Here is a 17480-nt window from a genome sequence, read left to right as displayed (position 1 = left end):
TATTTCTTAGAAAAATAAAAACAGCTAACTCTCAGACAAGGAGAAAGGATGATCCGTGAAAAGAAAGCTCATCCAGAATCCCCAAAATGTCAATTTCAGGAAGAATATATTTTAGCATTAATTTTACATCAATTATTAACAATAACGTTTTTTTTATATAAATATGAAAAAGGTCCAACGTTTTTTTTTTCATCGTCATGAAAAAATAATAATTCATTGAATACATGATAGAGGCGTCAATCAAATCGTCCCATTGCCCAGTGTCAAAGCACCCCATTGCGCGTGTGTTTGTAAATATGGCGACGCAAATTGCTCGGGTCACTGAAACTGGCGTTGCACTGTAGACACACTTCGGGCTTCTCCCCGGAGTGAATCCTCATGTGGATCTTCAGGTTGCAGCTCTGTCTGAAGCGCTTCATGCATTGGTCACACCTGTAGGGCTTCTCGCCGGTGTGGGTACGCATGTGGATGGCCATCTTGGCATTGTTTGGGAAAACCTTGCCACACACGACACAGGGCCGGCCTTTGCGGCCGCCCCGATGCCTGGTCGGCTCCTCGTGGCGAAAGATCTGCTCGCCGCAGTCCAGGCTCTCGCCCACACTGTGGTCCACAGACAACGAGCTCAGGGCCTCCAGTTCGGACGCGCTGAAAAGGGTGTCATGGCCATCCACCGCTAGTGGGCCCTCCCCTTTTCCGTGGACGCTCAGGATCCGCAGCTCCCCGTTGTGACTGGACATGTGGGAGGAGCCAGGGGCGTCCACATGCAGACTCTCCGAGTTGGCGCCTTGCTGTGTGCTGCGGTCTCCAAAGGCATCGCCGTGTTCTGCAGAGAAAAAACCGAAAGTTGTGTTTGTAACATTGACACAGAGGGTTTAAAAAGTGGCACAGTTGGAGAGGGATGTTTCCTCCAGCCCCCTCCTCCCTAGACTCGAAGCTTAAGCGGATGACAAGGGTTGAGGACACTGAACGAACACCAGTGCAAAATGAGCTGAGCACAACATGACATGTGAGACAAGCGCAATTAATCTAGACTGGACGTTCAGACTTGCAGACCTTCCGAGGTGGTGCAGCGCAGTCTTCTGCAGTCTTCTGCAGAGAGGAAAACAGAGAAACAGAAAATGTTTTCATACATTATTTGAACAAAAGGTTACAGTATGTACTTTGTACAAACTTGACACTGAGGGTTTAGAAAGTTTACTGCAGTCAGCAACACACAGTCAACACGCCCACTCTCTCGTTATTAATAATCCGTCTCTCCTCACACTAGGGGCCGGGCCGGGTAAACTCCGGAGGGGCAGATTCTAACATTTGCCTGTAACCCGGAGGATGTCAGGCTAACAGAGCATGTGTGAAAGGGCTAGCTGTAAGTGGATCTGCTAACATTTAACCGTTTGCAATTCATTTATTATTTGGAAATTATAAACCAGCCCATGTGGCCTCCATCTTGAAAACCTTTAGGCTCTTAGCTGTTTCCATCTTTGAAATGCAACTCCCAAGGTGCTTGAGCAGGGCTCTGGTCATGATGCGTTTTTCAAGGAGGACCAGGCTTTTTAGTGCAGGTAGAATCTCAGTTGATCCAGTTTGTTTGCTTGCTTACATCACTGCAATGTGTATTACTCACCTACAGAGGGCATGCCCGCAACGATATCCTCTTCATTCTTGATTAAGATGGTGTCTGGGGTCTGCTGCATTCCACATTAAGAGGGAAACAACACAATACATATTCTTGCATTTGTACGGAAAAGATTTCAATACCCACTAACGACAAATTAAATCATAAAATGTGTGTGCTTTCTATGTGTATGCTGTGCCTACCTCTGCTGGACTTGTAACAGAGGATGCCTCCCTTTTGGATGGGGAATGAGAAGGGGGATTTCTAACCTGCACAGTCCGCTCCTCGCGGCAGACCAACCGCTCGCCGCAGTCCAGGCTCTTGGCCAGGCTGTGGTTCACAGACAGCGAGCTCAGGGCCTCCAGTTTGGCCGCGGTGAAGAGGGTGTCATGGCCGTCCACCATCAATGGGCCCTCCCCTTGTCCGTGGACACTCAGGATCCTCAACTCCCCACGCAGAGGCTCATAGTCGGCGCCGCGCTGCATGCTGTGGTCTCCAAACGCATCGCAGTCTTCTGCAGAGGGAGAAAATGTGTATTTTCACAAAGGTGTGTACTCTGTACATGTGAATGAACCTATTTAAAAGTACATCATGCAACACTGACACACAGGGTTTAAAATGTGTATTGCTGACAGAGTCACAGTTTTTGAGAGGGAGGTCTCCTCCAGCCCCCTCCTCCCTAGACTCGAAGCTCAAGAGGGTGACCAGGTTGAGGACACCGAACGAACACCAGCGTAAAACGATCCGAGCACAACAGGACATGTGAGACAATTATTATATTTTGACAATAACAAACGACAACGTGTCATTCTCTGTAAGCAGATCAAATAACATTTATACGTTATCAATTGATTTATTGTTCGAGAATGATACACCAACTTCTGGGCTCTTGGCTGTCTCCATCTTAGAAATGTACTCGTTTTTAAAAGAAGACTAGGCTTAAAGCGCAGGTAGAATTTAGTAGGCAGCCTGGAATCGTTGCTGCAATTTGTATGACTCACCTGCTGGCCTGCATCCACTGGTATCCTCTTCATCCTTGATCAAAATGATGTCTGGGGTCACCTGCGTTCAAAACAGAAAGGAAAACACTGACAATACATAATATTGCATTTGCAGAGAACCCCCCCATTTAAGACGCATTGAATCATAAAGGTGTGTGTTTTCTACGCGTATGTGCCTACCTCTGCTGGAGTTGTAATGGAGGAAGCCTCACTTATTGATGGTTTAAGATAAGGGGGATTTCCAACCGCCTTGTGGTCCACCAGGGGCTTTTGGCCTGATAATGATGATGATGATGAAGAATACATTACATTCTTGACCAAGAGCATTCAAAGTTCAGGTAATGGGCATATCCTCAAATTATATGAGACATGTGTTGTGAGGTAACCCTGCTTCTCCGTTACAAATCATGATTAATTGTTAATTACGAATCATGGTTATTGTAATAACTATTTCCTATTACTAAAAATGTATTCATTAATATTACCCCCTGAACACTTGTACGGTCCTGTTTTCCACCTATCACAGCTAGGATTCAACTCACCATTCCCCAGTGGTTTAGACCTTGGTTTGCAGATATTGGCTCGAGCCAGGGCGAAACGACTTGCCGCACGCGATGCATTTGATCTCGTTTGAAGCCGCAAAGAAAACAGCTCACTCCTCATCACCTTCATCCTCTTCCTCAGTGCTTCGTTTTCTTTCAGGCTCTGAGTTATTTGTAAGCAAAGAGTAGTCGAGCCTTCCGAGAAGAGTTGGCTAATTTCAGATACGGCCGCTTTCGCCAGTACGTCCATTATGGACGAAACCTGTTCTTCCAAAGTGGAGCCGCTTGGCGACATGCTTATTAACATGTTTTACTAGCCTACCGGCGAGAAATAACAGGCTGAAAATAAACGAACCCTGTGATGTTGTTTAACCCCAGAATGGAACGCGTCTGATGCTATGGCCCCTTCCTGTATATTACCGTAACTACTGGAAAATTGCGCGCGCGCGCACAACATCGTGTGCATGCGTGCGCGTGTGCATGCATGTGACAAGTTGTGGCCAACTTGATATTAATAATGAAGTCTCTTTCTCCTTGTCCGTTTCTCCCTTTCTCCATAACCTATGTCCACTCCAAATCGTTGGCCTTGTTTTTCAGTACTATGCTTTATCATTCAGCCTACATTTTTTGCCTACATAATCAGGGATCACAACGATATATATTAGCACATTTATTCACAGATAGGCCAATTAACAGGTTTATTTGTATACAGTTGAGTGAATAAATTTTTACATCTGACCACCTGAACCAACTCACCACACTAAACAAACTCAAGTGGGAGCTATGTAGGAAGTTTGTAGAATGTTGTATCTGCATTGCATTGATGAGCTTTGATTGGCCCAATGAGCCACGTAGTCACGTGAGCATGAGATTTACATTGATGCTGGAACGTGAGGACGTTCAGCAGTGTTGCCCGATTTGGCGGTTTTTCTCGCCAGATTGGGCTACTTTTGGAGGACGTTCAGGCAGTGTTACCAGATTGGGCAGTTTTTCCGCCCTCTATTGAGCTACTTTTAATCACGCATCGACTCGTTGTTCTCTTAAAGACGCACGCGCGCGCACACACACACACACACACACACACACACACACACACACACACACACACACACACACACACACACACACACTGCAGGGCAATACATTTGAAGTTTCAGATTCTTCAGTTCAATTCATTTCTACAATTTTAGCAATGCTTTGCGCTTTTCATTCAGCAGTCACTTTATATGTTTCCAACCATTTACTTTTTCTTAAATGGTGTGCATGTTAACATTGTTTACTCCATTTAGACTTTTGAACTTTTGTTCAAATCCCTTCAGTTGATTTAAGACATTTAACGTTTCTCTGTGTCTTAATCTATGTGGCTTTGCACATAGCTTTCCTCACTTTGAACCACAGACCTCACCGCATTTTCTGCAGGAAATGCATTTTCTAGTATCTTTAAAAAATAACTCCTCACAGGAATGGGCTACTTACGATTCCAAGCTTTTTTTATTGAGGTGGCACAAAAAGGGAACAAGAACCAGTCAGGGGGGGTCCATGGGTAATCAGGAAACTATCATGTATAATGTGGGGTTACTTTGCACTATTCTAATTTTGCAGGCAATTTGTGATAACAAAGGTAAAGGGCTGATTATGGTCCCACGTCGGGTTTTAGTGAGCGGCCCAATCACTGCCCTTGCTGCTGCGTCGCCTCGATGGAAGGTTACAATTTTTGGGAGGCGCACGCCAGGCCCTGGCAGTGGACGCAAGGAGGGTCCGTAAGGATGTATCGGGTCCGTAACCCCCCCTTGTGTTGTGTGAATGTGGGACCATATCAGCCCTAAGGGGTAATGACACAGACATAGATTATTAACAACAATAAAAAGAGGAATATCGATTTTTTTTTAAATAAATATCTTAACAATGGAAGGCATCCTTAATTGTAATGAATAAAATATAGAGCATTAATTTCATCACAGACACAATAGAGTTGTCCATCAAAGCATCCTGTGCCCCGTGTGCTTCATCATGTGGCGACGCAAATTGCTGGAGTCGCTGTAGCTGGCGTTGCACTGCAGACACACGAAGGGCCTCTCCCCGGAGTGAATCCTCATGTGGATCTTCAGGTTGCCTTTCTGTTGGAAGCGCTTCATGCATTGGTCGCACCCGTAGGGCTTCTCGCCGGTGTGGGTACGCATGTGGATGGTCATCTTGGCATTGTTGGGAAACACCCTGCCACACACGACACAGGGCCGGCCCTTGCGGCCGCCCAGATGCCTAGTCCGCTCCTCACGGTGGACCTGCCGCTCGCCGCAGTCCAGGCTCTTGGCCGCGCTGTGGTCCGTGGACAGCGAGCTCAGGGCCTCCAGTTCAGACGCGGTGAAGAGGGTGGCATGGCCGTCCCCCGCCAGTGGGCCCTCCCCTTTTCCGTGGACACTTAGGATCCGCAGCTCCCCGTTGTGACTGGACATGTGGGAGGAGCCAGGGGCGTCCACATGCAGTCTCTCCGAGTTGGCACCTCTCTGTGTGCTGCGGCCTCCAATGTATTCGTAGTCTTCTGCAGAGAGGAAAACAAAGAGAAAGTAATTGAATTAATTTATTATTTGCACAAAGGGATACAGCATGTACATTGTACACACTTGACACAGAGGGTTAAGAATGTGTACTGCAGTCATAAATAAACAGTATTGGAGAGAGTTGTCTCCTCCCACCCCTTCCTCCCCAGACTCGAAGATAAGCTGAGTGTACCATTGCATCCGTAAGACGGGTGCAATTATTATATTTTAACAATAACAAGGGATGTCGTGTCCTTCCCTGTAGTAGGCCTTTCACACATGAGATTGAGCCCAGAGTTGCTCTTTACAGATGAAACACACGCTCCTTGTGAATTCTCTGAACTTTTTGAAGGACAAGGCTTTTTAACGCAGGAAGAATCAAGGTCAATCTCAGTCGATCCAGGTCGTTTGCTTGCTCGCATGGCTGCAATTTGTATTACTCACCTACAGAGAGCATGCCACCAACAATATCCTCTTCATCCTTAATTAAAATGGTGTCTAGGGTCTGCTGCTTTTCACATAAAGATGGAAACACAAACAAACCATATTCTTGCATTTGCTCAGAAAAGTTGTACATCCCAATTAGCAACAAATTGAATCATAAAAGGTGTGAGCCTTCTATGCGTTTGTTGTGTCTACCTCTGCTGGAGTTGTAACAGAGGAAGCCTCACTTTTGGATGATTTAAGATAAGGGGGACCTCCAACCACCTTGTTTTCCATCGGGGGCTTTTGACCTGAGGATGACGAGGATGAAGAATACATTGCATTCTTGACCAAGGGCAGCCAAAGTGCAGGAAGGGCATATCGTATTAGGCATGGGTTGTGAGCTGATTTAAATTTTCTGTTATTGCTCATTATTAATCATGATCCTTGTTATCATTACAATTTGCTATTACTACATGTAATAACTAGATAAGTGATACGTGAGAGTGCTTAAAGAACCCTTGCTCCGTCCTGTTTCTCCACCTATTTTACAGCCGGAGATCAACTCACCATTTCCCAGTAGTTTAGTCCGTGGTTTGCAGATGTTGGCTCGAGCCAGTGCGAAACGACTTGCCGCACGTGATGCATTTGATCTCGTTTGAAGCCGCAAAGAAAACAGCTCACTCCTCATCACTTTCATCCTCGTCCTCAGCGCTTCGTTTTCTTTCAGGCTCTGAGTTATTTGTAAGCGAAGGGTAGTCGAGCCTTCCGAGAACAGTTGGCTAATTTCAGATACGGCCGCTTTCGCAAGTACGTCCATTATGGACGAAAGCTGTTCTTCCAAAGTTGAGCCGCACGGCGACATGTTTATTGACATATTTTATTCTACCACCGGCGAGAACTTAGAGAAACGGAAATTTAACGGACCCTGTGATGTCGAGTTATCCCTGAACGTAAGAGGAATAATTCCCACTTCCTGTATATTACCGTAATACTGGTAAAAACAACAATGTGGCGCAAGTTGTGGCCAATACTACACGGCTTTGACGAAACTCCAAACACATTGGTCCTTTAAGATAATTCAGCGGTCGATTAATTCAGAATAACCAACCGCTTTGTACTCTATTACAATACGATTGCATTTTTAAGTATCCAAGCGGGATAATTGACGAGATATAAACCCTAACAAAAAGCTTCAAAAAAATTAATTTCACGTTGAAAAAGTTCTCTCGTACCATTCATTGACATCTTTTAAATTTGAATTTAACATAAGTTAATCATCCTTTCATTTAACTTTCGTTAGACAAACAAGGATTGAAGAGTGAACGATTTTAGGAAACTTCAGACTTTGTCCCATCAGATAATGCTGCATTCTAGAGGGAGGACCGTAAACTGACTTAAGCATCACTGAGATCTATGTTTAACCAGTGACATTTTTTAGTTGATTATATAATTGTAGAAAGTAGAACTCAGCCATTATGGACCATTTTGATAAAACCCAAGGTAAGAACTAGAAAATACTGGCACTCGAAAGAAGACAGCAAACAGAAAGTCAAAACAAGAGGAAGTTGGGATTAAGCAAATAGAATTGAAAGACAGTTGAAATGATCATGTTTAACGAGGGTTTACATTGCAGTAATTCATTCCACAAGTGAACTTTGCAGGCAATTTTTGATTACAAAAGGTAACGGTAATGACGCAGAAATGTATTATTTACAACTGTAAAAAAGTGGAAACTTGGAAAGAGTCTTTAAAATCGTGAACAATAAATATCGTAAGCAGTAATTTCATCACAGACACAATAAAGATGTCAATCAAAGCCTCCCATTGCCCCGTGTCAAAGCACCCCATTACCCATGTGCTGGAGCATGTGGCGACGCAAATATTTGGAGTCACGGAAGCTGGCGTTGCACTGGGGACACACAAGGGGCCACTCCCCGGAATGAATCCTCCTCATGTGAATCTTCAGGTCGCCTTTCTGCTGGAAGCGCTTCTTGCATAGTTCGCACCCGTACGGCTTCTCGCCGGTGTGGCTACGCATGTGGATGATCATCTTGGCATTGTTGGGGAAAATCTTGCCACACTCGACACAGGGCTGGCCCTTGCGGAAGGCCCGGTACCCAGTCAGCTCCTCGCGGTGGACGAGCGGCACGCCGCCGCAGTCCAGGCTCTTGGCCACGCTGTGGTCCGCAGACAACGAGCTCAGGGCCTCCAGTTCGGACGCGCTGAAGAGGGTGTCATGGCCGTCCGCCGCCAATGGGCCCTCCCCTTTTCTGTGGACTCTCTGATTTCGCCGATGCATGGTCATGTAGGAGGTGCCAGGGGCGTCCACATGCAGACTCTCCGCGGTGGCACCAGGCTGCGTGCTGCTGTCTTCTATGTCACCACAGTCTTCTGCAGAGGAAAAAAACAGAAACACAGAGAGAAAGTAATTGTATTGATACAAATGTACGAAGCAGCTAGACTATGTGCTCCCGGTTTACCCCCAGGCAGAAGATAGAAACGTCATCAACGTGTCAGCAACACTCCCACTCTCTCATTATTAATTATCCGGCGCTCCTCCACACTAGGGGCCGGGCCGGGCAAACTCTGGAGGGGCAGATTCTGACATTTGCGTTCCAACATACAGCCCCTCCTGGTGTAATCTGGAGGATGTCAGCAAGGCTGGATTACCGAACGGGCAAACCGGGCACAAGCCAGAGCTTCTGTGTGAAGTCGCTGTTAGTGACTTTTAATGTTGCATTGTCGAAGCAATCAGTAGAGAAATACAAAAATTCAAGCTTAAACAGCAATAGCAGGCCTATTACTACTGAGTAAAAAAAATAAAAAGATCAATAGGGGGCACTATTTCAGTTTATGAATTTGAGGCCGGTCACTCACAGGTCACGAACAAGGCACTGTGATTTGAACATGGAGCAACGGCGAACGGTTGTAACGGTGGAACAGCAAAAAAAAAAAAAGGAGAGAATGAATTTGCTGTTAACTTTTATTGAGGCCGCCGTGCCTGCGCAGTTTACTTTATTAGCTGATCTGTCACTTTCTTATTGAACAGCCTCAAAAGAAAAATATTTGAATATTCTTAATATTATAAACTAACAAAATTTGTTAAAAGCGCCCAAAATAGCAACCCTTGTAAATCCGGTTTTGTTTCAATAAAGATGCATTTATTTGTTTCTTAATTTTGAGGGGGGGGCTGCGGAGTCCACGGGCCTAGGTGCCCGATATCTCATAATCCACCTATGGATGTCAGGCTTACGGTGCATGCGTGAAAGGGCTACCTGTAAGTTGATCAGCGAACATTGAACTTTCGCAATTTATTTATTTGTTTAAAAATGATAAACCCTTTGGGCTCATAGCTGTTTCCATCTTTGAAGTGCAACTTTCACATTTTACTCGTGCTTTAGCAGGGCTCTGGTCATGATGCCTTTTTGAAGGAGGACCAGGCTTTTTAGCACAGGTAGAATACAATCTCAGTTGATCCAGATCGTTTGCTTGCTCGCATGGCTGCAATGTGTATTACTCACCTACAGCGGGCTTGCCTCCACTGATATCCTCTTCATCCTTGATTAAAATGCTGTCTGGGGTCTGCTGCTTTCCACATAAAAAAGGAAACACAAAGGAGACATATTCTTGCATTTGCACAGAATAATTTTCAATCCCAATCATCAACTAATTTAATCATAAAATGTGTGTGCTTTCTATGTGTATGCTGTGCCAACCTCTGCTGGAGTTGTAACAGAGGACGCCTCCCTTTGGATGGGGAATTAGAAAGGGGATTTCTAACCTGCACAGTCCGCTCCTCGCGGCAGAACAACCGCTCGCCGCAGTCCAGGCTCTTGGCCACGCTGTGGTCCACAGACAGCGAGCTCCAGACCTTATGTTTGGACACCGTGAAGAGGGTGTCATGGCCGTCCACAGCCAGGGGGCCCTCCCCTTGTCCGTGGACGCTCAGAATCCTCAACTCCCCGCTGTGACTAGACATGTGGGAGGAGCCGGGGGCGTCCACATGCAGACTCTCTGAGGTGGCGCTGCGCTGTGTGCTGCAGTCGCCAAAGTAATCGTAGTCTTCTACAGAAAGGAAAATAGATGGAAAGTAATTGCATTTATTCATTATTTGCCACAGAGGGTTAAGAATGTGTACTGCAGTCATATTCGTAACCCTGATTTCATTATTTATTTTTTACCTACCTACAGAGGGCTTGCCTCCAATGATATCTTCTTCTTCTTTAATTAAAATGGTGTCTGGGGTATGCTGCTTTACACATAAAGAAGGAAACACACAATACATATTCTTGCATTTGCACAAAAAAGTTGTCAATCCCTTCTTAAGACTAATTGAATCATAAAGGGGAGTTCTTTCTACGTGTGTGTTGTGCCTACCTCTGCTGGAGTTGTAGCAGAAGAAGCATCACTTTTGGATGGTCTAAGATAAGGTGAATTTCCAACCGCCTTGTGCTCCATCAGGGGCTTTAGGCCTGATGATGATGATGATGAAGAAGAAGATTAAATCAAAAGTGCAGGAAATGGGCATAACCTATATTAAGATGAGGCATGGCCTGTGAGCTTGACTGATGTTCTGTTTTTACTCATTATTACTCTTGATTATTGTTCTTTTTACGCTTTTACCATTTCCTATTACTGAACGTAATTAATCGTACAGTGACCGTCAATAACGCACTTGTAACGTCCTGTTTCACACTATTACAGTCGGGACTCAACTCACCATTTCCCAGTGATTTGGTCAGTGGTTTGCAGTTGTTGGCTCGAGCCACGGCGGAACGACTTGCTGCACGCGATGCATTTGATCTCGTTTGAAGCCGCAGAGAAAACAGCTCACTCCTCATCACCTTCATCCTCGTCCTCAGCGCTTCGTTTTCTTTCAGGCTCTGAGTTATTTGTAAGCGAAGGGTAGTCGAGCCTTCCAAGAACAGTTGGCTAATTTCAGATACGGCCGCTTTTGCAAGCACGTCCATTATGGACGAAAGCTGTTCTTCCAAAGTGGAGCCGCACGGCGACATGTTTATTAACATGTTTAACTCGACCACTGGCGAACTGTTCCCCAAACTGATTCATGTGATGTCGATTTACCCCCGATAAGTCGAACAATTGCCACTTCCTGTATATTACCGTAATACTGGGGGAAAGAAACATGGAAAAAACTCGTGGGGCAAGTTTTGACCATCCACTTCGTTGACTCCATTCTGATTGGTCCATTATCACATTCAGCGGTCGATTATTTCAGAATTACCACTGCTATGTACTCTATTTCAAAGTCTAATCTAGCAGAAATGTATATATTAACGGAAACAATACTATAAATATTTAAATCTATAACAATATGATTACATTTTGTGTCAAATTATTGGTTCAAGTAAGTAGGCCTATCTGTAAGCAGGATAAAATACATGCAATTATCCCTACCAAAACAGTGTCAACCATTTATGTAACATTGAAAAATAAGATATCTTCTTACATACCAGTCATTGACATATTTGACACTTTAAGTTAACATGATGAGTTAATCATCCTTTTATTTTAACTTTCTAAAGACAAACGAGGAATGAAGGGTGACCAATGCTTTGTCCCATCAGAATAATGCTGCATTCAAGAGGGAGGACCGTAAACTGATTCAAGCATCACTGAGATCCATACATTTAACCAGTCACATTGTTTAGTTGATAATCTATCTGTAGAAAGTAGAACTCAACCATTATTGCCCATTGTGGTAAAACCCAAGGTAAAAACTAGAAAATACTGGCAGTAGAAAGACGACAGCAAATAGAAAGTGGAGGAAATGTGCTACCTCCTTGACTGCATTATTTGGCTATATAAATGTATGGCAATCCGCCTTTTTCCACATGAAGATTATTAGGTATAAATACCATTCCACTATGACTGATGGCATTTGGAAGCCTGATTGAGACTAGCAACCAGCAGCTACTGTCCGGACTATGCAACCCTGGCTGACTCCATTCAGTGCAAGTCATCAGAGTTTGTATTTAGTATATATACACATTTAGCATTTTTTAATGTAGGTAGATTATTTTGACGGTAGACCTCAAGCCGAAAAATTGCGGGCACCCTTGTGTTTGACCATGTGGCGACGCAAATTGCTGGGGTCACTGAAGCGGGCGTTGCACTGCAGACACACACAAGGCTTCTCCCCGGAGTGAGTCCTCATGTGGATCTTCAGGCTGCGGCTCTGTGCGAAGCTCTTCCCGCACTGGACGCACACGTACGGCTTCTCGCCGGAGTGGATTCGCATATGCATGGTAAGCTTTGCCTTGTTGGCCATCGCAGGTGGCTCCTGCGTTTGGTGCGCTATTGGCTCCTTGTGGCTGAAGAACCGCTCAGAGTCCAAGTTGTGTTGCAGTGGGAACTGTGCACCGAGGTTGCCCAATCGCCTTCCCTTGTCGCCGGCCTCTAGCGCGGCGTGCTTCAGGGACAGAGAGGCGGCCTGGAGGCGCTGGAGCCGTTCTGCATAGCCGTCTCTAACGAGACCTCCCCTGCTGTCCTGCGTCCCCTGCGAAGGGGCCCTCTCGCTGGGGCCGCTGTTGAGGCTGAGTAGGCTGTCGTGGGTGATGCTGTGGTCCGGGGATAGCAAGCTCAGGGCCTCCAGTTCGGACGCAGTGAAGAGGGTGTCATTGCCGTCCGACGCCAGTGGGCCCTCCACTTGTCCGTGGACGCTCAGGATCCGCAGGTCACCGTCGTGACTGGACATGTGGGAGGAGCCAGGGGCGTCCACATGCAGACTCTCCGAGGTAGCGCCACGCTGCGTGCTGCAGTCTCCAAAGGCATCGCAGTCTTCTGCAGAGAGGAAAAACTGAAAGTTATAGAGAAAGTACTGCAATTATAAAAAATAATCTAAAATAACCCATGCAACCGCCAGAACTGATCAGCACAGCACGCAAGAAATTCAGAACCCTGAAGAACCATTTCGAACAAACGAAGAGTAGAAACTGATACATCATTACTAGATTAGAAAATTTGTATATATTGTTATCCAAAATAAATCCACCTATAAACGTTAATAGGTTATGACTGTTTTATGTTAACAGGTCACCATTGTTAACGTTTGTCTGTTTTGAAGTATAAATAAACCTTGTGTAGGATGAGACGTTTGCCAGTTGGCCCTCACGCCCTGGTAGTCTGGTGGCACACGGTTGTTAAACCGCTTGAACTGCATTCTACTTTTCCCTTAGACCTTTTGGTCTGAGTCTTTGTCCGAACACGAGCACTACCACCAGAGGGATCCCATACCATGAATCTCAGAGCATGGAATTATTTCATACTAAGGAGAGCATAGAATAATATAATACATTGGAATATAAAGTTATCCTATAAAAAAACTAAGACCTATAACTAACCCTGCGTTGGCCTGGAACGCAGTTCCCAGTAACCCTTCATGCTCACCTACAGCGGGCCTGCATCCACCCATATCCTCCTCATCCTTGATAAATATTATGTCTGGGGTCTCCTGCTTTCAACATAGAGAGGGGAACACAAGGAAGTCAGATGTTGGCATTTGCATACAGACATTGATACGAAACATTGAATCATAAAAGGTGTGTGATTATATAGGTGTGTTGTGCCTACCTTTGCTGGATTTGTAACGGTGGAAGCCTCACTTGTGGATGGGGAATGAAAAGAGGAATTTCCAACCGCCTTGTTGTCCATCAGGGGCTTTAGAACTAATAATGACGAAGAATACATTGAAACACATACCAATAGCATTCAAAGGGCCAGAAAGGGGCATAACGAATTTTAGATCAGGCATGTGTTCATCAGTAGGCTAGATACCCCGTAGCCTACTGTGCAGTTATTATTCAATGTTCATTATTAAGCATGATTATTGTTATCATTACTATTTCCTATTACTATACGTAATTAATGGATAATTAGCGTCTAAATCCTGAGCCATTGTACCGTCCTGTTTTCCACCTAATACAGCCGGAGATCAACTCACCATTTCCCTGTGATTTAGTCCTCGGTTTGCAGATGTTGGCTCGAGCCAGGGCGAAACGACTTGCCGCACGCGATGAATTTGATCTCGTTTGAAGCCGCAAAGAAAACAGCTCACTCCTCATCACCTTCATCCTCGTCCTAAGCGCTTCGTTTTCTTTCAGGCTCTGAGTTATTTGTAAGCGAAGGGTAGTCGAGCCTTCCGAGAACAGTTGGCTAATTTCAGATACGGCCGCTTTCGCAAGTACGTCCATTATGGACGAAAGCTGTTCTTCCAAAGTGGAGCCGCTCGGCGACATGTTTATTAACATATTTGACTACCGGCGAGAAGTAACAGAAACTGTGATTAAACTTCTCTTTTTCTTGTTTTCATTCAGTAAATTCAAAATATGTTTCAGTGCATTAACGCCACCGTCTGACTCCTATAATGTCTCGCTGCGGCTTGTAGGACGACATCCAACGTCCAAGTGCTGTCACGTGACGACAAGATGGCGGACGCGGTGAGACTCCTTAGCTCAGGGGCGAGTTTATTTTTTGCAGGGTGGTAGCGGGAAGCTCGTGAATATTCATGAGGGAACTCATCCCTCATTGGCTGGGACTTGGCTCGCTGGGACTTTGGGTGTGTTCGAAACCGCCTACTTGCTTACTGCTTACTACCTACTAAATATTTGGCTTACTTCTCGAATCCTTAAATAATGATTGAGTAATCCATTTGAGTAATCGACGTTCAGAAGACCGTCCTTACTTAACCACCTCAGATGACGTGAATCAAATGACGTGTCAATAACCTACCGACCGGGCGCCGTTAATAAACATTATAAATAAATATATAAACGTCACATTTAACGTCACAGTACACCTTCAACCTAAGGATTTGCGGTGATATGTTAAAACAATTGTTAAACAATTATTAAAAGCACTGCTGCTGCGGCTCCCCGTTTAGCGCCATTGCTTCCACTGTTCTTTTGAATAGACGCAGTGCATTCTGGGGCAGTTTAGTACGTCTAGTAAGCTAGCGATGCTTACTCAAAATCTTTCCGGAAGTAGAAGACATTCGGATACTACTCGCTTACCTAAACTCGCTTACTAAGTTCTCGCTTACTCAATTTGACGTCATAGTTAGTAGGAGTAGTAAGCAAGTACGCGGTTTCGAACACACCCTTTGTCAGAGGGCTTGTAGTCTGGCTGAACGGAAGTGGACAGCGTCTATAGAGTGGCGAAGTCACGCCCCTTCCGGTAGAGCTCATGGGACCTATGAGATCGAAAAATATGAATGGGTGTCAAAGAGAAAATTATTATTTTCTGGTCCCAGTCTTTATATGCCCTGGATTACACATATGTTGTTTGTGGATTTAAATGATAATTTTTCATGCAAAGAAAACTAAAAATTTTCGTGAAGAAGTTTGATAATTTTAGGTTTTATGTGAGGCCGCTTTGTGAACTACAGCTCTTCGCTGCTCTCGACGCATATGATAAACGTCACCACACTCGCACTTGGAACTCGGCACAGAGATGGCGATCACTCAGATCTGCTCCACTTCACCACTTTTTCCATGGGGAGGATAAAAGCATCGAAAGAGGTGAAAACCACTATAAGTCAGGGCACGTGCAGAGTTTCAGTTAGGCCGATGGGAAGATTGTCGGTCTTCTCCACGCCAGTCGCAGGGAGCGTGACGTCACATACGAGCCGTGTAGTCTTTCTCGTTGTGTTTTCTCTACAGCCTTTATCTGAACAATTGCACAATAAACGGTCGAACTCTTTGCATGAAAAATTATCCTTTAAATCCACAAACAACATATGTGTAATCCAGGGCATATAAAGACTGGGACCAGAAAATAATTATTTTCTCTCCATTGACACCCATTCATATTTTTCGATCTCATAGGTCCCATGAGCTCTACCGGAAGAGGCGTGACTTCGCCACTCTATTGCTTAGCGGCCGATTTGGCCGCGACTCCTCCCCTTCCGGTTGCTGGCGTTACCGTATTGTGCTCCCCCTCAAACTCGAAAACTAGGCAGTATGGCGAGTTTTGAAGAGGACTTTGACGGCGCTGTAAAGTTGGCATGTTTGGCTCTTTCCGTGGAAAATTGTTTTCCAAAGAGACACATGAATAGCAGTTGGTGGTAAATGGCTATAGGCCTACAGATAAGTTTTCGAAATCGTTTGTGGAACTAGACATCCAATCTTGTTTAATTTTAATATAATGTAATTACTGATTACTGACTATCTGATTTCATTACAATGGTAGGACCACAACAACTATTTTGACATTACCTTGGAAAAGCCCAGACACCGTCTGGCAGGATTCTCCCCGGGGACGATGCGTTTGCGGTCACGACTACCGCCGGTTGGTGTGGATTTGGCGCATCGTTTCACTCTGACAGCGGCATGAGCGTTTGACATGGATTTAACCAATGAACCGATCCGTTCCACTTCACAATAGCTCCTACGGTATTTCTTTAGTAGTGTTCTATAAGAACCACATATAAATGTTAAAACGTCGTTCGTTTTTATAGGTCCCGTGAGCTCCTCAAGGGCCAAAGTGTATGGTGGCTTGAAATCATCGTGACAAAGAATCAAACTATGTTTGTTCTTTTTATCTATAAAATTATCTCCACATAGGCGACATACATCGTTAATGTTTTTTTGTGGCGTTTGGGATTGAGCCATTTCTGACAGCCTCTGAACGTCAAGAAGTTCCGTCAAAATAATTTCCCCCCCGGCACTATTTTGCATGGACACCGCTGCTGCTTCCCGGGCTTAGCCCCGCCCTAGACGATTGTGATTGGTTTAAAGAAATAAAAACAGGCCCGCCCAGTTTCGGTAGGGCTCATGGGACTTATGAGATCGAAAAATATGAATGGGTGTCAATGGAGAGAAAATAATTATTTTCTGGTCCCAGTCTTTATATGCCCTGGATTACACATATGTTGTTTGTGGATTTAAATGATAATTTTTCATGCAAAGAAAACTAAAAATGTTCGTGAAGAAGTTTGATAATTTTAGGTTTTATGTGAGGCCGCTTTGTGAACTACAGCTCTTCGCTGCTCTCGACGCATATGATATACGTCACCACACCCGCCCTTGGAACTCGGCACAGAGATGGCGATCTCTCTGCCCCACTTCACCGCTTTTTCCAAGGGGAGGATAAAAGCATCAAAAGAGGTGAAAACCATTATAAGTCGGGGCACGTGCAGAGTTTCAGTTATGCCGATGGGAAGATTGTCGGTCTTCTCCACGCCAGTCGCAGGGAGCGTGACGTCACATACGAGCCGTGTAGTCTTTCTCGTTGTGTTTTCTCTACAGCCTTTATCTGAACAATTGCACAATAAACGGTCGAACTCTTTGCATGAAAAATTATCCTTTAAATCCACAAACAACATATGTGTAATCCAGGGCAT

The 17480-nt window shown here is 45.0% G+C and overlaps 4 protein-coding genes across 15 annotated transcripts; all 4 read right to left on the bottom strand.

The window, feature by feature from the left end:
- Positions 1-89: 89 nt before the first annotated feature.
- LOC132465730 (zinc finger protein 420-like) lies at positions 90-3694 on the bottom strand. Of its 3 annotated transcripts, none has more exons than XM_060062468.1 (7): positions 3156-3694; positions 2795-2888; positions 2614-2678; positions 1882-2126; positions 1622-1685; positions 1054-1089; positions 90-823 (listed from the first exon to the last, which is right to left on the bottom strand). In XM_060062468.1, exons 1-7 carry the CDS (start codon positions 3460-3462, stop codon positions 264-266), a joined length of 1371 nt encoding a protein of 456 aa, XP_059918451.1. In that variant the 5' UTR covers positions 3463-3694; the 3' UTR covers positions 90-263. The 3 variants fall into 3 exon arrangements, with proteins under 3 accessions (XP_059918451.1, XP_059918452.1, XP_059918453.1); XM_060062469.1 differs by having other exon boundaries at positions 2614-2674; positions 2794-2888; positions 3156-3689; XM_060062470.1 differs by lacking the exon at positions 1054-1089 and having other exon boundaries at positions 3156-3689.
- A 933-nt stretch (positions 3695-4627) lies between these two features.
- Positions 4628-7544, bottom strand: LOC132465738 (zinc finger protein ZFP2-like). Of its 5 annotated transcripts, none has more exons than XM_060062489.1 (4): positions 6686-7544; positions 6332-6460; positions 6137-6203; positions 4628-5694 (listed from the first exon to the last, which is right to left on the bottom strand). In XM_060062489.1, the coding sequence occupies exons 1-4, from the start codon at positions 6761-6763 to the stop codon at positions 5135-5137; spliced, it is 834 nt and encodes a 277-aa protein (XP_059918472.1). In that variant the 5' UTR covers positions 6764-7544; the 3' UTR covers positions 4628-5134. The 5 variants fall into 5 exon arrangements, with proteins under 5 accessions (XP_059918472.1, XP_059918473.1, XP_059918469.1 ...); XM_060062490.1 differs by having other exon boundaries at positions 6137-6200; XM_060062486.1 differs by having other exon boundaries at positions 6332-6426.
- Positions 7545-7683: 139 nt separating this feature from the next.
- LOC132465728 (zinc finger protein 27-like) lies at positions 7684-11478 on the bottom strand. 4 transcript variants are annotated; one of them, XM_060062460.1, is made up of 6 exons: positions 10839-11478; positions 10496-10590; positions 10304-10370; positions 9900-10183; positions 9640-9706; positions 7684-8509 (listed from the first exon to the last, which is right to left on the bottom strand). In XM_060062460.1, exons 1-6 carry the CDS (start codon positions 11143-11145, stop codon positions 7953-7955), a joined length of 1377 nt encoding a protein of 458 aa, XP_059918443.1. In that variant the 5' UTR covers positions 11146-11478; the 3' UTR covers positions 7684-7952. The 4 variants fall into 4 exon arrangements, with proteins under 4 accessions (XP_059918443.1, XP_059918446.1, XP_059918447.1 ...); XM_060062463.1 differs by having other exon boundaries at positions 9640-9703; XM_060062464.1 differs by having other exon boundaries at positions 10304-10367.
- Positions 11479-11614: 136 nt separating this feature from the next.
- On the bottom strand, positions 11615-14562 carry LOC132465736 (zinc finger protein 271-like). Of its 3 annotated transcripts, none has more exons than XM_060062483.1 (4): positions 14082-14562; positions 13712-13806; positions 13529-13595; positions 11615-12922 (listed from the first exon to the last, which is right to left on the bottom strand). In XM_060062483.1, the coding sequence occupies exons 1-4, from the start codon at positions 14386-14388 to the stop codon at positions 12174-12176; spliced, it is 1218 nt and encodes a 405-aa protein (XP_059918466.1). In that variant the 5' UTR covers positions 14389-14562; the 3' UTR covers positions 11615-12173. The 3 variants fall into 3 exon arrangements, with proteins under 3 accessions (XP_059918466.1, XP_059918467.1, XP_059918468.1); XM_060062484.1 differs by having other exon boundaries at positions 13529-13592; XM_060062485.1 differs by lacking the exon at positions 14082-14562 and having other exon boundaries at positions 13533-13592; positions 13712-13727.
- Positions 14563-17480: the final 2918 nt, after the last annotated feature.

The sequence above is a fragment of the Gadus macrocephalus genome, chromosome 10 (assembly GCF_031168955.1).
Source record: "Gadus macrocephalus chromosome 10, ASM3116895v1".
In the NCBI taxonomy this organism is placed as follows: domain Eukaryota; kingdom Metazoa; phylum Chordata; class Actinopteri; order Gadiformes; family Gadidae; genus Gadus; species Gadus macrocephalus.
This window is presented reverse-complemented; position numbering and strand designations above follow the sequence as displayed.